The 23,020-nt window shown below is 39.0% G+C and overlaps 1 protein-coding gene across 18 annotated transcripts in view; it reads left to right on the top strand.

Annotated features, from left to right (window-relative positions):
• THSD7B (thrombospondin type 1 domain containing 7B) overlaps positions 1-23,020 on the top strand; it is a 292,293-nt gene that overhangs the window by 183,266 nt on the left and 86,007 nt on the right. For all 18 annotated transcript variants that reach the window (XM_048953272.1, XM_048953264.1, XM_048953266.1 and 15 more), the window contains 2 exons: positions 15,069-15,263; positions 19,357-19,620. In XM_048953272.1, coding sequence (XP_048809229.1) covers positions 15,069-15,263; positions 19,357-19,620 — 459 coding nt within the window. The remainder of the gene's footprint in view (positions 1-15,068; positions 15,264-19,356; positions 19,621-23,020) is intronic.

Genomic DNA, 23,020 nt, shown 5'->3' with positions numbered 1-23,020 from the left:
AAACGCATACAATGGGAAAGGTGGGTAAGCATTTGAAATATGAGGTGTTGAACATTTCATCACTTCTTCACAGTCTTTGCTCATTCTTATTCTGGGAAGACTGTCAGTTTCGTGACTGCATCCTGTGATTCTACATCCTATGTGTGCTTATTTTCTCTACACTAATTTTATACAGCAGTGTGAAATAGGCTTCTCTCATTTTTTGCTTGCTTACTGTGATGGAAAACCTTGTTATGTCATCAAGACTTCTGGTTTACTGATAGCAGACATCAGCACTGGCAGCTCATCTTTTTCTCTTTTTTAGAAAGACTATTTATTGAGAAGAGGAAATAATTTTCTAGCTTTGTGTTCATAGTTTGTTAGAATATATTTGTCAATAATTACTGCTGCTTCTTAAAATTCTTATCTCAGCCACAAGATAATCTTATGGGTTCTTGTTTTGTTTTTTTTTCCCTCCTTTTTAGGTTTCCCTGAATTTTAACAGTTCTATGAGTACTTAGGATAATGGGTTAAGAGCTAAAATAGTCCTTCCTTCATCATTTTCAACAACTAGAGAATAACATTTTTTTCACTTTGGTGTAACTTTACCAACAATGCTCACCAGCACCTTTTTATATCTCCTCTTGAGAAATTTTTAGCATATGGCTAATCCTATACCTCCAGCTCGTGGGATTCAATCTAGATTTCTAACCCTTAATTATTCTTACTGCTACGTTTGATTCCCTACATGGAAGGCTGTGAAGATGTCTTTGTTCACATGTCTAATGCTTTATGAGATAAACAAATAAGTAATTCATGCCTTGTAGTCTCTGTGCACCACATAATGACCTAGTCATAATTTTTGAGTCGACTGTCAACACACATTAAATGAGAGCATCTATTTGAAACAGTAGTATTTCATAAGCTGCATATGACAGTTCATTATCTTATCTGTGAGAACTCCTTTCTTCATCCTGCCTCAAAAACAATATCCTTGCAATTGAACTTTTGGTAAAAGTCAAGGTCACAGCTTTGGAATAAAGTTACGGATGAGAATTGCCTGTCTCCATGTTGAAAATATGAGTAAATCAAAAGTACTGATATGGTAATCTACATCTACAGTATCTTCTCCTGTGGTTTATTGAAAGTAAAGGGTAAGAAGTTTTATTGGTTTTTTAAAACTGTTCCTTTTAGTTAAGCTTCCTTGAAGTAGTTTCTCATTAATAACCTCCATAAAGTCAAACTCTGCACTTAAAAATAAAAATAAAAATTTCAGGCAGTAAATTATAACCCAGAGATGCATGTACGTACACACACATCTGTATGCTTATATGTACATAAAATAAAACCTACAAGGAATGGATTTTATGTAATTATTTACATAGAAGAGTGACATCTGCGTAAATTAATGGAGGTAAGGAAGTTGCCTTTGGGTTTGCTGAAATTTAGCAGTAATACCCCGTGTTTTCTGTCAAGGATGTTCCTTGAAGGTGGCTGGGAAAGGGAGGAGAATATTTTAATAAGAAATCTGACTTCTTTCCCCTGGATTTTATTTTTCTGTGGAGCAGTTGTCATGAAAGGGACTGTCCTACTATGGAAACCAATGGCATTTGGTTTCGGTTGATTGAGGAAAACTGGAAAACAACTTTGCTTTGGATTGTACAAACTACAGCTAACGTACAATGCAGTGAGAGGATTTTCCCATAAATCCATTTCTATTTGTGAACTGATTTTGATTTGATATTGTCAAATGTCTTGCTAATAAATCAAAAGTCTTTATATGAGATTTTAATTACTTTATTAAGTGTTGCCAAGAGTTAAAGTCTTTATAACCTTGTAATTATTCTAGTAACTTCAGCTTCAGCTAATAATTTGACTTGGTGACACTGAAAAATGCAATCAATTTTTTTCATACTTTTGAGCAAAACTTCATATTTGACTTCATCTGATGGAAAGAATCATTTTGTGCTTCCTAAAAATGACATTCCAAACTTTGAAAGTTATTTCTAATACAAGCGATTACAGCTTTCTTAGTGATTCTGTGTTGCTGATTGAATCACAAACTGTTTGCTCCTGGAGGAGTCTCAGTTTTAATAAACTTTTGGCATGGCTGGAAAACTTTTTATTTTATTTTACTTTTTCTATCAGAGAATAACTGGGTGATATAGCTGATAAAAAGAGCAATTCAACCCTCACCCTTAAAAAAGAAAGAAAAGAAAACAACAACAAAATACTTTCCTAGCAAGCTTGCCTAGCAATAAATATGCATTCTGTCCTATTCCTTAGTGGCAAGAAGAGCCAGCACTGCATATGGGATCATAAAAGCCCAGGGAAACCCTTTTCCATCAGCTTCAGGTGATGTGACATTGGTAGAAATGTGTAAGTCTGTGCAGTAAACCTGGAGAAAAAAAATCCCTTGTGTGGCAAGCATCATCTCCCAGGGGAATTAATTTACATCCTCTTTTACATCATTTGGCATTGTGCGTGTATGTTGGGGGTGAGGGGGTTGAGCAGACAGCTGCCAGCGGCACACCTCCAGGCATCTGGGTTGCAGAGTTTTGGGTTTGGAACTGTGAGCCATGCTCACTGAGTTTGTAGGAACTGTGGTCAGTTTTCTGCCTTAATTCTTCACATGGTTTTAAGTTCTGCTCGCTTGTTACCCAGTGAGATTAGCGTGCTCAGCAGTTGAAATCCTGTGTGTAGTATTTCGCCTACAGGACACGTTACTTTTTATTGACCTCTTTAACAGTAATGACTGGTAACACACTTGGCTGATGTGTATAGATTTTTTTCCTCCTCTATTTTATTACTAAAAAATACCGCTATCCTATTTTCAAGGATAAAACATAGAATAAAATGCATATTTGACCTTCATCCCTTTAGCGCAATTCCTTTCCAGGGCCACATTTCCCAAGGAGTTTCCCCAATAGGAGCTGCCCCAGCACGCTGTCCCAGCTTCTTTCCATATCTGCCACTGCCTTTCCCTGCTTGGGGATGTCCCTGGGCAGATGCCAGTTTTAGTGGCACTGACTGCACAGCTCTTGTGAAACGAGCTGGGAGGCCAAGAGCCTGGTGGGTGAGGAGAGCTCAGGGTGAGGGGATGTGGCTGTCCCAGCCTGCCAGGCAGCCGTCCGGCTCCAATTGCTGCTCACATTCTTTATTCCTCTTTCTGTGCCTCATCCTTTTTGCTGCTGTGTCTTCCATTGGCATTTCAAACTGTGGGCAAAGCTTTTTTCAAACACTGCTTCTGTTCAGTTCCCTTTTACCCAATCTTTTTTTTATGCACATCGGTGAGATCGAACGCTGGGGGAGGAATCATAAAGGCAAATACCAGTGTTTCTGAGGATCCTCCTTTTCCTTATTTGGTGATTAGAATTTTCAAACTTAATTCATTTCTCTTTAATTCCTTGCTCCCCATGGCCTGATAAAACCTAAATGAATGTTATATTTTCATTGCTTGTAGTATTTTGTTGCTAAGCTGCTGATTATTTTACAGTGAGTTATCTGACATATTCCATGCACTCCTCCATACTTAACTGCTAGTGTTGCCTTAAACTGAATAGTGGTGTTAACCTTGGCTTTAGGTCTTGCTTAAAAATAAATTGATTTTTTATAGATTTTTAATTTTTTTTTTCTGAAATGAATTTTGCATTGTTTGGGTATGTGAAAACTGGATGAAACTTTGGTATTTAATAATGTAATACCAGACCTTAGTGGTATAAGGTTTAGTAGTTAGACTGATATTTAATCTCTGTAGTAATGTTTTTGCTGCAGTAAACCTCAGTACTTCACACACCTCTTTGTAAGACCTTCTTTTGCCTCAAGCTATAAATGGAAGATAGAATTTTATTGTAAGTATCTTGGATTAGGTACACAGGATCTGAGTTGGTTGCCATTGGCTCTGATGTATGTGAGCAAAACTTCAAAAAAAGTAACTTTTGCTTTTTCCATTCTAAAAAATTAATTAACTGATAAGACATAACCCTGGAGCTTGGTCTTCAAGCAGGTCAAGACAAAGGTTTAGAGAGAAGTTGAGACAATGGTCTGAAGCAATAAAGAATCTAGGAAAGGGAAAATATGGATAAAGTATAAAGAATCCTTCAGTTCTCTGTAGTCATTCAAATCTTTATTTGTCTTTCATGTCAGACTTGTGCATAGAAAATGTGAAATTAATCATTTGAGTTATTTTTTTCATTCACTTTAAGTCTTGGAATAACTTATTTTAAAATGGAAGAGGTAATTACCACTTGGGGAAATTTTGGAGGTACCTCTGATTGCTTCCCTTGCTTTTAAGAGAAATGACAGTGCTGGATGTAATTGGTGATAGAAACCTCTCCCCAGTTTTTTGGGTTTGCTAGCTGAGCGGCACAGGAGGCTGCGAGGGTTGGATGTTCCTCTGTGCTTTGTTTTGCTGAGCTTTGAGCCTCAGCTTTGAGTCAGTGTCCCTATTTTAAAATATTTATTTAAGAAGTCAGAGAAAATAAACAAAGAACACTTGTAAAAATTCTGCTCTGTGTTACTTTCCAAAGACAACCTTCCCCTGCTTTAAGTGTTCTCACTTGGAGTGTGATGCATCTGATCTCGCTGTAATGACACTTGGCAGAAAGCTTTTGCATCAAGGGAGAGAAATTTTGTGGGAGAAACTGCTCTGAGCTCCAGCACAGATGAACAAAAGTTCACAGGTGGAAAGGAGAATAAGATGAAAATCAAGCTGGTGTTTTAATATTGCTGAGATTAAAACAGTTTTTACTGGAAAGACTCTAATATAGAAAACATATCATGGTATCACAGTCGGACGTACCCCAAGGTTAGCTAGAATGAGGCAGATGAAGAGTATCTGAAAATACTAATAATCTCCCAGCAGGGTGGAAAGTATTGCTAGTTCTGATGCAATTTACTTTCTGTTGTGCTAATTTGTTTTTATTGCATTTGATTGTTTTTCAGTTAAATAAACCAACAAATTATGGTTCCATTAGTTATAATTATATGTTCTGAGCCAATGGTAAAGAAGTCAGAAATGGAGAACTTTTTGTTCCTATTGTATTTGTTGTACATATGCTGTGGTAATCAATCACTATTTTGATTGTGTAATTGCTTTAGAAACAGATTTGCAAACAAAAGCTTCGTTCACAGATACTAAAAAGACAGTGTAATGGGATCTCTGCTTTTCACACTGAAAGCAACATGAGTTTTGCCACTGCTTTATAATCCCCACGCAGTTAGAACAGTCTGGTACAAATTTAAGAAAAGTAGCAGCAGGTAAATAAGAAATGTTTCCTTTTTTCTGTCTTCAAGGAAGGAAAAGATCACGATAAGGAAAACATAATGTGCTGTAGGATATCTCCCTTTGCATCTTCCCTGTGATCTTCTGCCTTGTTTTAAGGAGAATCGAAGGGGAAAGCAAATCTTCTCTTTAGATCTGCTAGCTTCAAAAGAAGTGTAAAAAGGAATGTACTACCACTGAGACAGCGAACTACAACAGCAAACATGAGAATTATAAAAATAATTACTCTCCTCTTCCGTTAAAAGGCAAACGGATTGGAAGACATTAAAAAAAAATTGCCTAATGTGACCCAGGGGAAATACTGGTTCTTGCACATATGGAAATCACAGTCTCATATGCATTATATATAAATATATCCTTCATTTTGGACTGTTAGGCTCTTCTGTTGATCTTTTTTTTTTTTTTTCCTCACTAAAGAAAGAAAGGCTGCCCTAAGGCAGAGTTTCTGTGAAACATTTTTTTTTTTCCCCCACATACTAAGAATGTTTAGGAAGAGGTATGAAGAGCTTTTCTGGATGTATAATTTATACATTATGTATACGTGCATAGAGCTCCCACACATCAGTGCGACTGCTCTTACTGGGATTCAATTCTCTAAACGTAGCAAATCTACTGAAAGGTCCAAAACATTTGATTTCTCACAGTTCTTTATGAACCTTTTCATAATTTCCCTATGCCTCTTGCTCCTTTACCCCAAGTAGCCATATCCTCAGTGTACACACACTGTACTGATCCTCCAATCTCAAGAACGTTATTTGGGCAGTCACGGCAGACAATATTGTAAGATAAGCTGAAAGATAGTGCATTTAGATCTAGTATAAAGAGTGTGCCTTTTTATTCACTTTGGCCAAGGTAGACTTAGGCGTGTGTCAGTTTTAGGCTGCAGGTGAGTAGCCAGACTTCAGAACTCAAAGCATTCAACATCCTTATCTCTTTTTTTTTTTTTTTTTTTTGCTGTAGAAACGTGATAATTGAAGTGGAAAGCTGTATGCAGGAGTTTTTGTGCAATATGTGTCCGTACTTCAGAGAGATTTAATGTCAATTTCCATGAGTGGAATACAGAAAGTAATGAGGAGGTATCCAAGTTTCCATGTTAGTCCTTTCTGAATTGATGTTTTGAACTTGGATAAAAATGACAGTTCTGTATGCTGTAAATGCCAGTTCCTGAATTCTGGAAAAGCATGGCTTATTAAAGAAAAAAGAATAGAAGAGACCATATTCTGGTCTCATTTTAAACTGGTCCAAATCTGACTATCTTTACTGAGGTGCATTTGTTTACACAGGCAGTACGGTCATGGATAATTTCAAACCAGCCTATCTTCCCTTAAATGTTAGCCACAGGGCCAAGTAGTGAGAAAATCTAAATTCTGAGGAAAATAGAATGAATACAACCCAATGGACCACAGGCTACCACATAAATCCCTTCTGCAATAAGAGCTATCCAACTGTGCATTAATTTCTCTTAATGCGACATGTCTCACAGCAGCAAAATTGTGCTTGGGGAGAGAGAGGCTAAACCAATGCAATGCAGTGATTTCTTACGTCCAGTTACCTGCAAGATGCTATCAACTGATAATTTTGTCAAGCCTGATTCCAAAAGCACGTAGCCTGAAATGCATAGTTCACTCCACAGTCTTACAGAGGCATTTTTTGAGACCCTCCCCAGACTGAGTTTGCCAAGTGAGTTGATTGCATTGTTCAGCTCTGCGCTGCTCTCATGAAAGACACACATGTGTTCCTGCTAAATCTGGGCCTGGCTAGGCAAAACAGGCTGCATTTGTCCAGCTCTCACTAAAGTCACTGACCAGAGAGAATGCAGCTGAGGCAGAGCTCCCCAGAGAAAGTCAGTGCTTTCAAAGTGTTCAGCTAAGTGCTTTTCTGATTGGAGTTACTAGGAATGCTGTACAGATGTTTGTTTTCCATTTTCTCTCTCTCTGTTATTTGGCATATTTGATGTTCTGTATTTACTGTGTTCTCAATGCATGTATATATAACAGGGTATATTAGTTTTATTTTCAGGATGTGCAAAAATAATTCATCTTAAATATGACTTGATGATTGGTGCCACAAATAAATTGAACTCCAGTGCTTTTAGTAATTGTGGGCAACAGAAAGAGCAGAAAAGGAAGCATATTTTTGGGTTTCGTTATGCTCTCTGAAAGGAGTAGAAGGATAATTTCTATCATTAATCGTCTAATGCACTTCCATTGATTTTTCTTTTTAATAGAAAATGAAAGCAAAAGCAATTCAGAACCTATAATAAAGTCAGGAAAAAAGGAAAATTGTGAAAGATTCCTTAGACTGATTGCATAATATAGAAGCATTTAGATTGTAGTTATTCACTGGCCGAAGTAAATTTGAAACATTAAAAATCATACTATTTTGTCTTCCCAGCCAGACAGTGTGAACCACTACAATAAGAAAACACTTGTATTAAAATGAAAATGATGCCAGGCATTAATGTATCAATCTCCTGTTCCACATCCAATGTGTGGGTGGGAGGAAGGATGGGCCTTATTGCAATGCATTTCTCTCCCATTTCTCCTTTAACAGCGAGCAGTCTTAGCTCAAAGGGAAAGAATTAAAACATCAAGTCTCATACCTTAGTACAATTGACATGTACAGCTCAATTCTCTGTGTTTCAAATCATATATTCCCTACCAAATGATCAATAACCTCATCCATAAATACTGAAGGAAAAACATACTCTGGGAAGTTACTTAAAATGGAACACAAGTGAGTCCTGTTTTGGGCATTAAATTGCAGAAATCAGCCTGCATTGGTTTCGCTGGTTGTGATGTGCAGCCTCAAATATATTTAATCACTTTCAGATGAGGCTCCCTTCAGGCTGAGCCCTAGGAAGCTGCAAATAGATGCGCTGCCCCCTTCTTCTGTGGCTCCTGTCCTGCACTAACCTGTCTCCTGATAACATACATGTCTTCTTGTGCGAAGGCTGCAGAGAGAAAGCAGCCAAAGAATGGCTGCAATCTTAAACTTGAGGAGAATCTTCAGTTATGTATGCTTTTTTTCCTTCTCCTCTTTTAGCCCAACTCTTCCCTTTTATTGTTACAGTCTCTTCTACACATTAACATTGCTCCATTAGAGACTTTTGTTCCCAATTCTTCCCTCACTCCCTGTTTATGCAAATCTTTTCAGTTGCTTATCTTTATCTTTGCAATTGCTATTTACATCTTTATTGCTTCCCAGCCTCATCTCAGGCCTCTCGTTTGTTTATAGTGCACATTGGTTGGGGTCTATGTTTACTCAGAGCTCTGTGTATTTGGTGGCATTTGTTAGCCCTTTAAGCACCACTGTCAATATCATTAATAATTACAAAATGGGAAGCTGGTGGTCTCAGAGCCAGTTTCTCTGCTGAATAACTAGTTTTTCCAACCCTGCCCTGGTTGTTCTAGATTTTTCTCTGTGATGTCCTTCCCAGCATCGTTTGTTCTTTTTTTTTTTTTTTTACTTACTTTAAAAAAGTATTATATTGTGGTTTCCTTCTGTAAGTCCATGCTTTGCCTCATTTCAGGGAGTGCTGCTGAATCCGAGGAGTGTTGTGGTGTTGAAGTTTGGCAAAAAACTTATGTTAGTACAGAGTCAGGGCCCTAGTCTTCAATCTGAGTTGCAGCAGAGCCTTGTATTCTCTCTTCTGTTATGTGTACAGCACTACCTGTGGTCTCCTATAATTAGGGATTGCTATTGTGGGTTTGCTGCACATAAATGTACATAAATGTTCCACCTGGGATTTTAGAAAAACTGATTGTAATTGCGAAGGAGTATCAATACAGAAAACAAATGAGATCATAATGGTTTATGAGATGATGGTTAGAACCAGTAAGTCTGAATCCTTAAAGTGTTTCTTGTTTTTAAGTATTATCTCTAAACTTCTTTTTCACTTATGGTATATGTAAGAAGTAAGTGAACTAGTTACTGAGTTGCTGCTATGTTGAGGGATAATGAAAATTTTTCTGAACAATGAAGAGGTAAACAGCCTCATTGAAGTAGTTCCTTTGACTTTACATGCTGTCTTTGATTTTTTCACAGATCTTAGAATTTGAAGCCAGAGAAGCTTATTGCACAATTGTCTCTGCTCCCCTTGGGGCTAGGCCTCTCTTGTCTAGCCTCATCAGACATCTTCATGTATTAAGTCCAGCCATCTGAATTACACTGCTGCAGAGCTTTGCTTTTGGTGTTTGACCTGACTGTACCTTGCTGGAATTATCAGTTATTGTTTTCAGATATTCTAATGATATGTAATTCCAGAGTTTTGTCACCACCAATTTAGAGATTCCAAATAGAAATGCCGTGATACAATATAGTTGTAGTGCCTGGTAGTTGGTATTCTCACTCTTCAGTTTTCACTCTTTGGAAACTGTTGAAATGCATTTTTAAAGGAGAAGTGATTATAACTTTGGTAAATTAATATGATTACCAAGAGTATCCGTAATTGGATTTTTACCTAAGAGGAACCATATTCGTGTTCTTGCAATGTTGTGCCTTTAATATTTCTGTCCCAATGCTCTCTTTTGTTAGGACCGTCTCTGGAGCTGTAAGTCAGGCATGAGCACAGGGAGAGGACATGAGTTCCCCTGATTGGATGCTCACAGGCTTCTTTGATAATGACATAAAGTCCTCTAAAGATGTAGTTGGCATCTCTGCAATTTGTCAGCATGCTAACATTTGATTTCACAGTGTTCAAGTTTATAGATTAGTCTGCTATTTACTTTTAATTTAACATAAATGTAGTTAAAGTATATAGCTTCCATATGCTTCCTTATGCCTTATGCTAAGATGATGGCACACAAGTGCACTCTTGCCGGTGTAAATACAGAGACTGTCATACTGAATATCTTGTTAGCAATCCTAGTTCTGTGTTCCTGCAGGACCCTGTACTGATGGAAGGGGGAACTTCCTCCCAACACCATTCAGGTAGCAGCTGACTCATGCCTTGAAGCAAAGCAGTCGCATCTGCTGCTATTTTCATTGCTCATATTAATCACTTAGATTTGCTGGCATCTTAAATGTTCACTAAACAGCTCCAGTTCTGTCCTGGGAACAAGCCTGTGCTGTCTCTGCACTACGCAGCCTACAGGCAATGCAGCTGGGCATGGTTTCCTCTCTTCTGGCCCTACCTCTCTGGTCACTTCTTTATAAAAATATGTTTTCTCTTAGCATTTGGAACCTGGTTACCTTTTGTTTAATTCATGATCTTGTTTTTGTGCCAGCTATTGTTTGATATTTATATCAACAGAGCTGCATTAAATTGTCACCTTGGAGCATGGCCCTAAGTGTTTAATTCCAGTTTGGTGGTGTTTACAGGCACTAATAAGAAATAGCAGGACTTCAAAGGGAAATCTTGCATTTCTCTTCATGGAAACCAAGATTCAAAACCCTTTAACAGGCAGTGTCCTGTTAGTAGCTGTTTCAATTCATGTTTGTGCCCATTTTAAACGCTGCAGCGAGGTGGCAATCACACATTGTGTCTAGGAGGGACTTACAGTTACTATGTGATTATTGTTTTCTCAAAGCATAGAGCTGAAAATGGGCTGTATTTGCCCTTCGGTGGTATCCCACTTGAAAAAAGAATTGAGATGTTGACAGAGCAGAAATTCCTTTGTGGTATGAGTTTGTTTAAAACCATTGTGACAGACCTGAAGATTATGAAGAAGTATCTTACATAAAGAGAACATACATGAGCCAACCCAATCGGTAGTTTGAAACCACTGAGGATGAGTAATTTTATTAACTTTTCTGAAGGTTCTTTAAAAAGAAATTTGTCTCATTCTGTTTCCAGAAGTGCCTGTACTTGAAAATATTTTTGTCTTCAAAGAGCTGACTTAACTGAGGAATAAGCTTGCAGCAGGAAAATAGGAGGTGAATATTTCCTGTAGAAACCACCAGTATGGATCCAGCAGTAACGCTGCTTCCTATCTTTTACTTCTGAAATGTTAAAATGCCCTACTAGGCATTTGTTTTATTGTTTAATTTATTTTAGCAGTTTGTGCTGCTTCTCTCAGACATAGCATGTGCACATAGTAGAAATCCTACTGTTTCTTCAGACTGACATGCCATATAGATCAGGCATTTTCAACTTTGAATGTTGGAGATAATTCAGACCAAATCAGAGAAGTCATGCATTGGCATCATCGTTGAAGATGTTTGCAGACTGAGTGGAAATGGATTCCCTAACATGCCTGAAGTGCATCATCCTGCTTAAGCCCGTCTGAGGAAACGTGGGTCCATGCTGTGTGAGGACACAGATGTTCATGCTGGGATTTTGTTTTGTGCACATACAAAAAATACCCTAGCCAGCCAGCCCATTAGCCACCCAGTATGTGCTGCTGTGTGCCCTCCAGTGTAGCATTCCCTCTTGGTACTGGCGAGTGCAAGACTCCAGGAAAGTGGAAAGCTGGCTGAACATTTGGTCCTTAAGTAGTATTTTGGGCTTCAGAAATAGCTTTTTGGATTCCTTGCTTTTCAGCTGCTGCCTTTTCTCCTTGGTGATCCTGAAGGCTTTTTGTTCTGTCAGAAGTGGCCTGATGGAGTTACCAGGATATGCACTTATAAAAATTATTAAAATGGAAAAGTAATTCTGAATTCACAGTCACCTGCCTGTCCCTAATCACATCACAGGAGCTCCTCCTCCTCTGCTATTCCTAAAATCCCCATGTTCTTCCTCTGTCCTCCCCAGGAAGTCTTTGATGCCATTCTGACCAAGTTGCTTCACCTTTCCTCAGTCTTTTAAATCTTTGCTGTCTCTGCACGAATTTAAATGTCTTGCTCTAGCAGTGAAATCTCCCTGCCTTCATTTCCCACTTGCTTTTGTTTCACATTGTTGTTGTCGGTAATATCAGCCTCATTCCTCTCCTCCTCGCTCATGATTCTCCATGGTACGTTTCAAGATGTCACTTCTCAGACAAAACATTACAGTTTCTGCTTTTCAACTCCTTCTTGTCTCCATGCTTTTTTCATTGCTGCTTCTTGTGTCAAAAACGTGATTACCTTCATTGATCTCTGAGAATCTTCAGGGTCTCTTTAAAGCCTACATTTTCTTTTTAAATTTTTCTGACAAGTTTTTGTTACGTGTGATGTAATTCCCCTCAAATGTGGTTGCTAATATCTCTATTATATTGCTTCAAAATTACTACTGCATGCAAGTGTTACAGCACAATTCAAATTGGTTGTTTTCTTTCCTCTACCTATGTTTACTATTGATGCTAATTTCTTTATGCTCCATAATCTCCATCAAATATTTGCTCTGACCTTACACATGCATTACTTTTTGCATCTAAATAGCCTGAGCAAACTCAGTGAATTATGTGTATGCTTAAAATTAAGGGTATTTGTGCAGATTGGGCCATTAGATAATAACTCATTGCAGCATGAAGTGTCTGCTTCAACACTGGTATTTAAAAGTTCCATTGCTTGTGTTGCCATTAACAAATGTCGAGAATGAATTGTAGTCTTATGTCAGATGGTAGTAAACATTGCAACAGGATAGTTTATTATGGAATTGCAAATATTGCTGGACAGGGCCTGCAGCACAGGATATTGCTCACTTGTAGCTGCTGCAATGCTGAGGAGTGTTGCATACACTTCATGATTTTGTGTTGCTGAATCTTTAGTGTCCTTGCTGAAGGTAATGAGGCTACAGAGACCTCGGGCAGGAGAGTCTATTACTTCTTTAACCTTTCTGAAGAGGGCAATTACACCGCTTTCCCATACAGTGCTGCGACCTCTGTCTTTCTGCTTTTGTAATTGAGAAAGAGAACGTCTCCGAATTGCTGCCTTCCAGTGTGGAGAGATGGCAAAGGTCAAAAGGATTGAAGCTAGGATCAGCAGTTTAGAGTTGGTTGTTAATATGCTGATTTACTGTCACTCGAGTCTAAAGAGATTTTTCACAATTGCTTGCCTTTTGCATGCTCTTTAAAATGCTGATTTTTTTTTCCTCAGAAATCTAATTATATTTTAATAAATTACTTTTTATTTCTAGCTGGTTGCTGACTTACCCCTTACTCCCATGCAGCACCACAGTTAAAAACAGAATCTGTGTGAATTCATTGCAGAGTTACACACCTTGCTAAATCTTTAAATTGTAAGAAAACAATGAGTTATTTTTCCTTTTTTCTTAATGCACTCCTAGTTGCACGAAGTGCCAGCAACAAGAAAAAGTATATTCAGCCTCAAAAATCTGAATTATTTAGTAATCTTCATGAAGTAATAACATAGGTTGTTGAAGTTAAATAATAATATCTGGATTAAATCATTTCATCTTCTGTAGCTCTATAGTGCAACGTGTGGACTTGCCTGAAGTCAGAGAGCCTGGCATGACTAAACTCTTGAGGCCAAATTTAATTCCTAACTCTGTCCCTGACTTCATTACTTTAATCAAGTCATGACCTTTCTTTGCCTTGGTTAACCTACAGTGTAGGATATAAATAGCCTATAATCTTGGAGATTTTCTGAGAATTAATTATTATTAATGAAATGAAAGGCTCCATGATGTGCAGGCTATTTTTGTTTATTATAATTACTTATTATTAATTCACTGAAACTTTAGAAAGTTCTATTGTAGGCTTCCTGTGACTCAGATTTTTACATTAATACATTTGTCCCCTGCTATGGCTATTCAGTGCCATTACCCACCTTAATAAATTGTTATAGGCTAGCTTCAAAAAAAGTGTGAGGTGTTGAAAGAAAAGGGAATTCGGCATAAAATGGAATCTGGGGAAAATCAGTGCATGTCAGTCCTGGGCTGTGCTCTTTGCAAACCCCCTTTGACTCTTGACTGGCTGTAATGGCATCTAAGTTGAAGTTCAGGTACTCAGCCTCACCCCAGCATTGTACCTGCTATTTCCAGTTGCCATGGTCCAGTCTTACAGGTAAATGTAATTTATGCTGTGTGCAGAGTTAAAGCTGTGTAAGTGTGGAGGAGTTCTCCCTCTGTCCGTGCTAGAGGCTGAGGGACACTGTCTTCACCTGATGCCTATATAGTAATTGCTTTTTGGGTTTGGTTGGTTTTCATATTGATGCATCCATTCGGTGGTGCTCTTATAGCAAGTGGTCATGCGCCATAAAAGCAGGTTGCATTCCGTATCCCGTCACAGGATTGCCAAGGAAGGGAAGGCATAGGTCTTGCTTTTTCTCCTAAACATCTGCATCTATTTGGAAGAGATAGAAAATCTTATGTGGCCAGAGGGAGGGAGCCCAAGAGGAGGCACACTGTTTAGGGCACACAGTCTGGAGGGTGAATGTATCTTGCTGCAAGAAGCCCTGAGCTTCGTAAGCAGCATCTGCTGCTCAGACACTTGTTCTCTTTATCCAAGATACAGAGAGGATGACAATTGTGGAAAAGGAAGCTTTGTTTTACTTGTTTTATTTTTTCACACTTCAAAGCAGTTTCAGTTCCATGGGGGGCGTGTGCATTGCAGCTTGGGAATCCTGACCTCGACCAAACGTGCTTTATGGCTCAAAGCTGCAGTATTATATCTTTTCTTATTTGGTATTACAATGTATTATTAGTTAAACTGTTGCACCAATGCTTACAATGACTGCCTCTTTGAGAATATTGAATTTATATCATCATTAAGGCAACAGACTGCTTGAATAAGAATGTGTCTTTATGGTTTTGCAAAGCTCTTAGAACATGTTTGAGTGATGCATGAATAATGACCTAAAAATAAATCAGCTTTATGCTATTAAGCCAGAGGAGTGAATCTTGCACGGAGCACAAGCAGAGGCGAAATACAGTGTAATACAACACACAGAACAGTGTAAAGTTTTCTGTCCCTTTACTTTCCAGCTGTTACATGCCTGACAGAGAACGACGAATCCGCTGATGTCTCTGAATGCATGAAATGGGCTGAACCTATGCCACCTCTTGTGCAAGACTGTCTCGTTCCCTGCAAAGATGACTGCACATTTACCCCTTGGTCTAAATTTACAGCGTGCTCGTTTGACTGTGAATCAACAAAAACTAGGAGACGATCACTCACCGGTAAAATCTTTTCTAATACTTGTCTAATTATGATATTCTTGAGTGATGTATCTTAGATGCTGGTGAACTAATGTTGGAGTTTCAGAAAATCCCAAAGAGAATAGGCAATTCGTAATTGATTTTTAGTCTGATTCTGATCATTGCCTTCTTTATGCACGTGCTTTTTGGGATGGGAATATTGCAAAAAAACCTCAGTGGTGAGAACCTGTTTTTGCACATAAACCAAATAGTGACTACGCCTTGTGCAAGTTTATTTGACCAATTAATCATGAAACATGAAGAAAAAGAATATGTTTTTCAGTTTTAGACTGTTGAAATCAGAATAAAACTTAAAACTGGGAGTTTTGTTCATAGCACTATCCAGTAGTTCAACAGTGCAAATTAATACCATGGGTGAAGAAAGAACAGTATCGTTCAAACAGTTTTGTTTGATCTTTTATATATATTCATTAAAAAAAAACACCAAAAACCTCTGGTTCAAACCATTTAATGGAACATTCTTGCTGTTGTGATATGTGATTATGTTATTTGAATGCTGACCAAACTGAAAAGCTTTGTAACTCTAGGATGTTAATAGTTGAGAGCAACTTGCTTTGTTAGGATTTGTCTCCCCCCCACATAGTAAATCAAGTCAAAATGGATTATACTGTTTCCAGCTTTACAGTAAATTTGCTGTTGTTACCCTGAACATTCATAACTTGTCACATTGCTGTTTTGTGTCTGAGAGCTGTGGTGCACATGGCTCCTTTTCTGGAGGTGAGCTCCACTACTGGAAGTGAAGCTTCAAAGAATTCTACTGTGAAGTGGAAAAGTAACGTAGTCGTGAGAGTATCTGCTGCGATAATGCCTGGGAACAGAATGGCAGCAAAATGGGGTGGCTACCACTGTTTCTTTCTTCTGGAAGCACTTGTACCATGATTATTTTGTTATTCTGTTTGTTACTGCTGAAATGATCCAAGTTTTTAGTAAGTAGCAATCACAGTATGTAGACATAATGGCATTTACGGTGAGTATGGTTCGCTGTAAAGATTTTGCTTCTACATAAAAATCGTTATTATAAAATGCTCTGTTGTTTCTGTCAAAGAGCATATTCTAAAATCTTACCCATATTGATACCTGTATGTTTAAAATAGTAGCAATCCTCCATCTCTATCAGATTAATATCTGTGTGATCTTATGGAAAATATGATAACATAAGAAAATGTTGAATGTTTACTTGCAGGTGGCTTTAAATCTGAATTGTCATTATGAACATGCCTGCAAAATGCAAAGCAGCATGGCCCTACCTACATTCATTCTTTGTCATTCTGTTCTGCATCAGACGTAGATCTGGTCATGCAAGTGGACCTCAGCCCACTGCCTGACAGGGCACCCTGAGAAGCCAGTGGTGAAGGGCAGCAGGTGTCCTTGGGTGGGACTGGGCAGCACAAAGCCACAGATTCCATCAAGGGAAAGGCCAAATCAGAAATCACTCTTAGGAAGCTGCAGTTCCAAAGAGATTTGTTGGATTAGGGCTCTCCTTTCTTTACATAAAACTTGATAATAACTGGTACTGGCTTCATCACATAGCCAGAGTTCAAAATCTCATCACTATGAGCTCAGTCCAAAGATCCAAGAAAAGGGCTGTTTGGGGAATACATCACAGCATTGATGTGCTCCACTTGTATTTCACCTTTTTTGCAAGAATGTATGAGTTGCATCTCCTTGCTCAACATATGTCTATGCTCAAATGAATGCTCAGAGTTAATTATAAGAGTTTATTAAGAATGTCATTCAGTGGGAATCTGCTAATTGTTTGCTAAGTATTTGCCTGCCTCCCCCTCAGTTTTCAGTATTATCCATTTTACTTTGTAAGTAATCATAGACTCTACACAGAAAATTAGTCATTAATTAAGAAACTTACTAAAAACATATCAAAATTCAAAGTCATTATAATGAAATTGCAGCTTTTAAGCCAGTCTTCAGTTAATAAATAGTCAAATATTCAGTATATTATAGATACATTACATTTTATGTAGAAATATATTCTCTTAATGTCATTTAGTTTTTATGCATAGTACGTGCTACCTGGTAATATTGAATGTAATATTGAATGAATATAATATTTGTTGGTGTTCAGAAGCTCAGTTTATGAAGAGAAAATGCTACTTAATTGAAGGGTTTGTGTCCTTGAAAATGTTTTGGGAATGGTATTTTTAATCAGCATTTTTGTAGCACTCTGTGATGATCATAGAAATATCACTGCTGCTGATTCTAAAATGACTTCTTTGTGAAGAGAATGGATTGGATGCTACAATAGGGCTTTAATAGCACCTTCATTAGAAGATTCCTACAAAAGGGATGGCAAGACAAGCTCTGTTGTGGCTGAGTGAGGTTATTAGCATCCTTACCTATATCTGATGTGCTTCATATAGTCCTGCCAAAAACTAGGAACCATGCATTCATGGCAGAGCCCAAATTCCTTTGCCAGTAGAGAGTTCCCAATCTATTTAAAGCCTTTTAAGACTCTCCTTGAAGCATGGGGAGTTGTACCTCTTACCTGGTTCATGAGTGTTAGGGAGGATAATAAGAATAATTCAAAGTTTCTCCAAAATCCTCTATGGTAGCTGGATTTGTAGATGCCCAGCTGCTGTGTGGGCACTCAGGGAGATGGGCACAGGTCCAGGCACACACAGCCACATGCATGCATGGTTCTGTTTGCATTCCCAGCTCTCCTTTAGGGCATGCCTGCCGCTGTGCTGCCAGCTGAAAAAAATAATGCTGGCACTTTTGTATTTCTTCGAGCTTATTTTCCTTTTGTGCTTGCAAACTTCGCCTTCCGGAGGACTCTGGATGTACACTTTTTAGAGAGCTGGGCTTGAAGGACATGAGTCTGAAGGGCTCTTCACTTTGCAGAGATACGTGTTTGTACACAAACAGGTTTTGCCAAGGCCAACTCGTGCTCCTGTTGAAATGACTGCTGGACTAGCAAGGGGACTGTTGGGTATACAGCTTATTGTTTGTTTTTAGTATCGTACTTGTCTGCAATTGCAAAGAGAAAACATTTCTTTTCAGATCAAAGCTTTAAAAACTTTTTGTAGAAGTATTTTTAGAGTGTACAGGATCCCCAAGGGGTGTTTGAGGATGTGATACAGATGCAGTTGTTAGTGAAGATGAATCTCCCCTTCTGCTTGGATGCCAAATACAAAGACATTCCTGAGCTCAGACAGCGTAAAGATTACTCCACTTCACACTGCCTAACCCATGCCAAGAAAGGCATTGATTTTACCTTCCAGAGGCTGTGCACAGACCTTTTTTCTGCTTGAGCAATTGTAGGGATTCAGGGAGCATGGATTCTCTCCTTTGGATTATCTCCTTCCAGGGACCTCTTCTCATGTCTAGAAGTCCTCCAGGAGAAGGGTCTGCAGAGTGCACTTGCAAAGAGCTTCTCTGCAGGTTCATTTAAATGCTTCTGCTTTCCTAAAGTTGCTGAAGGAGAAAGATCTGTAAATAGCCTTCTTTTAAAGCCTGTTGAAGGAACAGAGCAAAAGAAAAGATTAAACCAATTGTAACCATTGAAATGCTTTCCAGCCCTGATAATTTACTGAGGATTATCTTTTCTGTTTTCTTCAAAGTACAGTTTGTGTGCAGAGTGCATCTTTAACTAATTTGTAAAGTAGCATCAAAGAAGAAGTTGTGGCTAATGTGGAATCCTTTTTAGGTTGTCCTGGCAACCATTGATTGCAAGCAAATAGAGACAAAACAATCAATTTATTTGCATCAGATAATTAGAGAAAAGTGATATTATATTAAATTACAAAACGTTTTTTGAGCAGACTGTTAGTACAACAAGGCTTTGCATTTTTGCTCCTTGCCCTATCCATCAAAACAGTATTTCTGAGTTCTCTTGTTGCCCCTGGAGATAAATACATGGTCCTTGCACTCCAAAGCACTGGCAGCAGCAAATAGATGCCTAGGAAATGTTCCTGGATATTAACATTCAGATTGTCTTGGTTCTAATGTGTTGAATTCCTGCAAGTATAAATAATATGACATGTCGTTATCAAAAGTAGCAGATGTTAAGCTAACGAACAGATTTCTCTGGTTGGAACAGGGAGAAGCAGAAAGCGAGACAAATGCCAGAACACAGAAGTTTATCCTCAGGTTGAAACAGAGCTGTGCCCCTGTGAGGTGTTTACCTCCCAACCCCATGGAAACTGGTCAGACTGCATTATCGGAGGAGGGAAGTTAGAGCTGCAGGCAGGAGTGCAATCCCACGGAGGCACCAAGGAGTGTGGAGAGGGCGTGCGGCTGCGAGCCATTGCCTGTTACGATAAGGCTGGCAGACTGGTGGAACCATCTCACTGTAGCAGCTCAGGTAAGGGGATTGAAAAAACCAAGTGCACAACGTATGTAAATGATGACCTGACGCTGGGTGCGGCGATCCACTCAACAGCTTTTGGAGCCTGTCACATGAATGTAACTGTGTGCCTGCTGGATTAGGACAGCTTTCCTGAGGTTGCTGTAATGCAGTTCTTCTAACTTCTTATCCTTCCTGGGACCAAGGTTTTCTGCCATCTAGGAGTCTGATGACATTTCTACATTTGAAGTGAAATAGAAGAGGGCTGGAGTTGACTACACTAGTGGAACGCTAGTGGAATATAAATGGGTTTCTACTGTTTGTATTAATTCCATAATAAAGGGCTGACAACAGCAGGACTAGGGGAAATGGTTTTAAGTTGAAGGAGGGAAGATTTAGGTTGGATGTTAGGGGGAAGTTCTTTACTAGGAGAGTGGTTAGGCCCTGGAACGGGCTGCCCAGGGAGGTTGTGGATGCCCCGTCCTTGGACGTGTTTAAGGCCAGGTTGGACGGGGTCCTGGGCAACCTGATCTGAATGTGGATGTTTGGTGGCCCTGCTTGGCAGGGGGGTTGGAACTACATGATCCTTGGGGTCCCTTCCAACCCGGGTGATTCTGTGATTCTGTGATTCTGTGATTCCATAAAAGTCTAAGCTAGATTAGAAATTAGAGGCAGAAGTTGCATTTCAATCAGCAGTTTCCTTCAAGATATCTCCTACTTCAGTTTTTACTTGCTTGTAAACCTTTACTTCCTTTTTGCTAAATCTGGTAATTCTTAGAGTTTTTTCAGTGTGGGATTTTCCTGATACTGTCTTATATAATTGCCGTGGGTCTGTGATGTCCTTGTTATGCTGCTCATTACTCATGACTTCAGCAGTCAGTGGTCTCGTCCTTGTGATTTTGAACCAGTCTTGAGCTCCAAATAATATACAGCATATATTCCAGTTTCACTGCTTGCTGGGACTCTAGGCTGTGTTTCTGTCCTAGAAGCAGTTTGTCTGTATGTGTAATCTGTATCAAACACATGCCTTAGACGGAGAGCAGTAACAGAGCTGAAACAAGCAGGAGATGTCACTCCACCAGGGTATTTTCTCCTCATTGCCATAATTTGCAGTTCATTGAAATCATTACTCTGAATTGATTTACAGGCAAAAGCATTATCTTAGGAGCAGATTCTTTACCCATGCTGCTCTCAGAACACTAATGCTCTCTGACGTCCAGCCAAAAAGCTTAGGATGCCACACAGTGCAGTACAGTGAGTTGGAAGACTGGGTTGAGCTCTGTAATGGGAGAAGGAAGAAACAAAGTCTCAGGAGATTAATAAGTACAAGAAGGACCATTATTGTTCCCGAGTACAAGGGAATGGAGAGGCTGCTCTGTGGAGGGTCTTCAGGATAAGGATCAGTGGTCTGAGCTGCATGTGATAAAAGGAAAATAAAAACACATCCTGATGAAGTGATTCAGTTCTGGAGTGAATTTCTCTCGCAGCTGTTTATGGCTGTTCCAGCTGGCTGCACGGATTCATAAAGCAGCTTTCCGTGGTTTGTGTTTCAACAATGTGCTGTTGTACCAATTGATTATGCCTCTGTGGCCCATGAAGGAGGAATGCTATACCTTACCCCCACGATGTTACCTTTTCTTCTGCCAAAAAGGAGCTGCTTAGCTTTCAAAGGTGGATTTGACTGTAGTGTCTTGCTCTCTTGAAAACCTCAAGGCTTTTATCACGATTAAAAGAGAAGCTTGTCTATGCGTGGGGCTTCTCTGAATAACCTTGATGCCTGTCAGTGATATTTATGTGGTATTTTTAATGGTCAGGCTTTTCTTAGGGAGTAATAGCTTAAGGGGATCATTGTTGGCTTTCTTGTCTTCAGCTTTTTATCCGAGCAGGAATGATTGCAACATGGGCCCTGGCACAGGATCCATGTCAGAGGCTACAAGGGTGGTCAGTACTGGACAGCAAAGTCCTCCTGTACACACTGTGGTCTACATAAAGAGTGCTCTTAAGACCCCAAGGTTTGAAACTGGGAAATAGGTGTGAAATGTTTCCACCTCGTGAATGCCCATAATAGTTCCCTTAAGGGTGAATTATTCACCTCCAGCCAGTCCCCTGTGTAATATTCAGGGTGTGTAAACTGGCTTCCCAAAAACAGAGAATTTCACGTTATGAAGGCAATCACAATGGTTTCACCATAATAAAAAGCACTCCAATGTCACCATGGTAGGGGAAAAGTCCAGTAAGATGCCAAGCCTTTGGGAACTCTGACCAGATCGAAGCAGTGATCTCTCAAAACCTTTCCTTAGTTGGATCCTGTACCCATTCCCACTTGCTACTCAGTGCTGGACACCTTCCATTCTCTGCAAGGCAGTGCTGCGTCCCTCTCTGGAGGTCGTGGATGTTTCTGATTTCAGTCTCCAATTTCCATCAGTTGAAACCTGCCTTCCAACCAGAGCAGTTAAGTGGAGATAAGACCAATATTTATGGTCTCAAGAGCTGGGAGCTTTCAAAATGCGCTTCTGAACATATTGTTGAATTAGCGATAGAAACAAATCATTATCCAATTAATAATTAGCAGGATGTTATTCAGCCATAATAGAGAAGGGCAAATTACAGAAGTACACAGATTGCTAAGCCCTGTGAAATTATTCATGACAGGTTTTTCTGAGCAGCTTAGACTGTCGTGTTCACAATTAGAATCAGGTAACCTTGTGACATTTTCTAGGTGACTACATTTGTATCTAATTAAGCCATGGCCTTATTTTTTGAATGCCAGTCATTATGATATCTAAGGTTGTTCTTTCTTCATCAGATTTAGAGATAAGCAATGTTCCTCTTCTCTTTCTTTGAGCTCTTCTGACTTCTCTTTGTTTCTTCCTCCTGTCCTTTTGCCAGGACAATTCTTTCTTTTTCTCCTTTGAGCAAAAGTGAGAATTTGTAAAACCTACTTTTTTTTTGCTAGGTCTCTTTGAAGAATTTTTACAAAATGTAGAAAGACTCATCTAAGGTTACAAACTTTGCCTTAGAAGTAGATTTAAGTTTGTCCCAGACTTGATAATACCACGAGAACAAGGTATAGGAAAAAAAAAATGGTCAGTTTGTTGCTCTTTTAGAGAGCAAACTTTGGCCTTTTGCCTTCTTGCAGCAGTGATTTTCACCTTCCATGACTGAAACCTGGCTGTTAAAATTCCATAGGATTTAGTTCACCTACATCAGTGTGACTTACCATGTGAATGTATCATAAATATGTGAACGTAACAATGGCTTTGAGCATAATGTAGAGACCAATCACTCCTCAGAGAGGTTCAGGGTCTGAGGCCCTTAAAAATACAAATCTCAGACAAATTTCTTTCTGTACCAAAGCTTTTCTGTGATGTACAGGAAAAAAAAACCAACAACATAGCACAGCTTTTTTTCACAAGAC

This window comes from Lagopus muta, chromosome 8, assembly GCF_023343835.1.
Source record: "Lagopus muta isolate bLagMut1 chromosome 8, bLagMut1 primary, whole genome shotgun sequence".
Lineage (NCBI taxonomy): Eukaryota > Metazoa > Chordata > Aves > Galliformes > Phasianidae > Lagopus > Lagopus muta.
The sequence above is the reverse complement of the archived record's forward strand: the minus strand, read 5'-3'. Positions and strand labels throughout refer to the sequence as shown.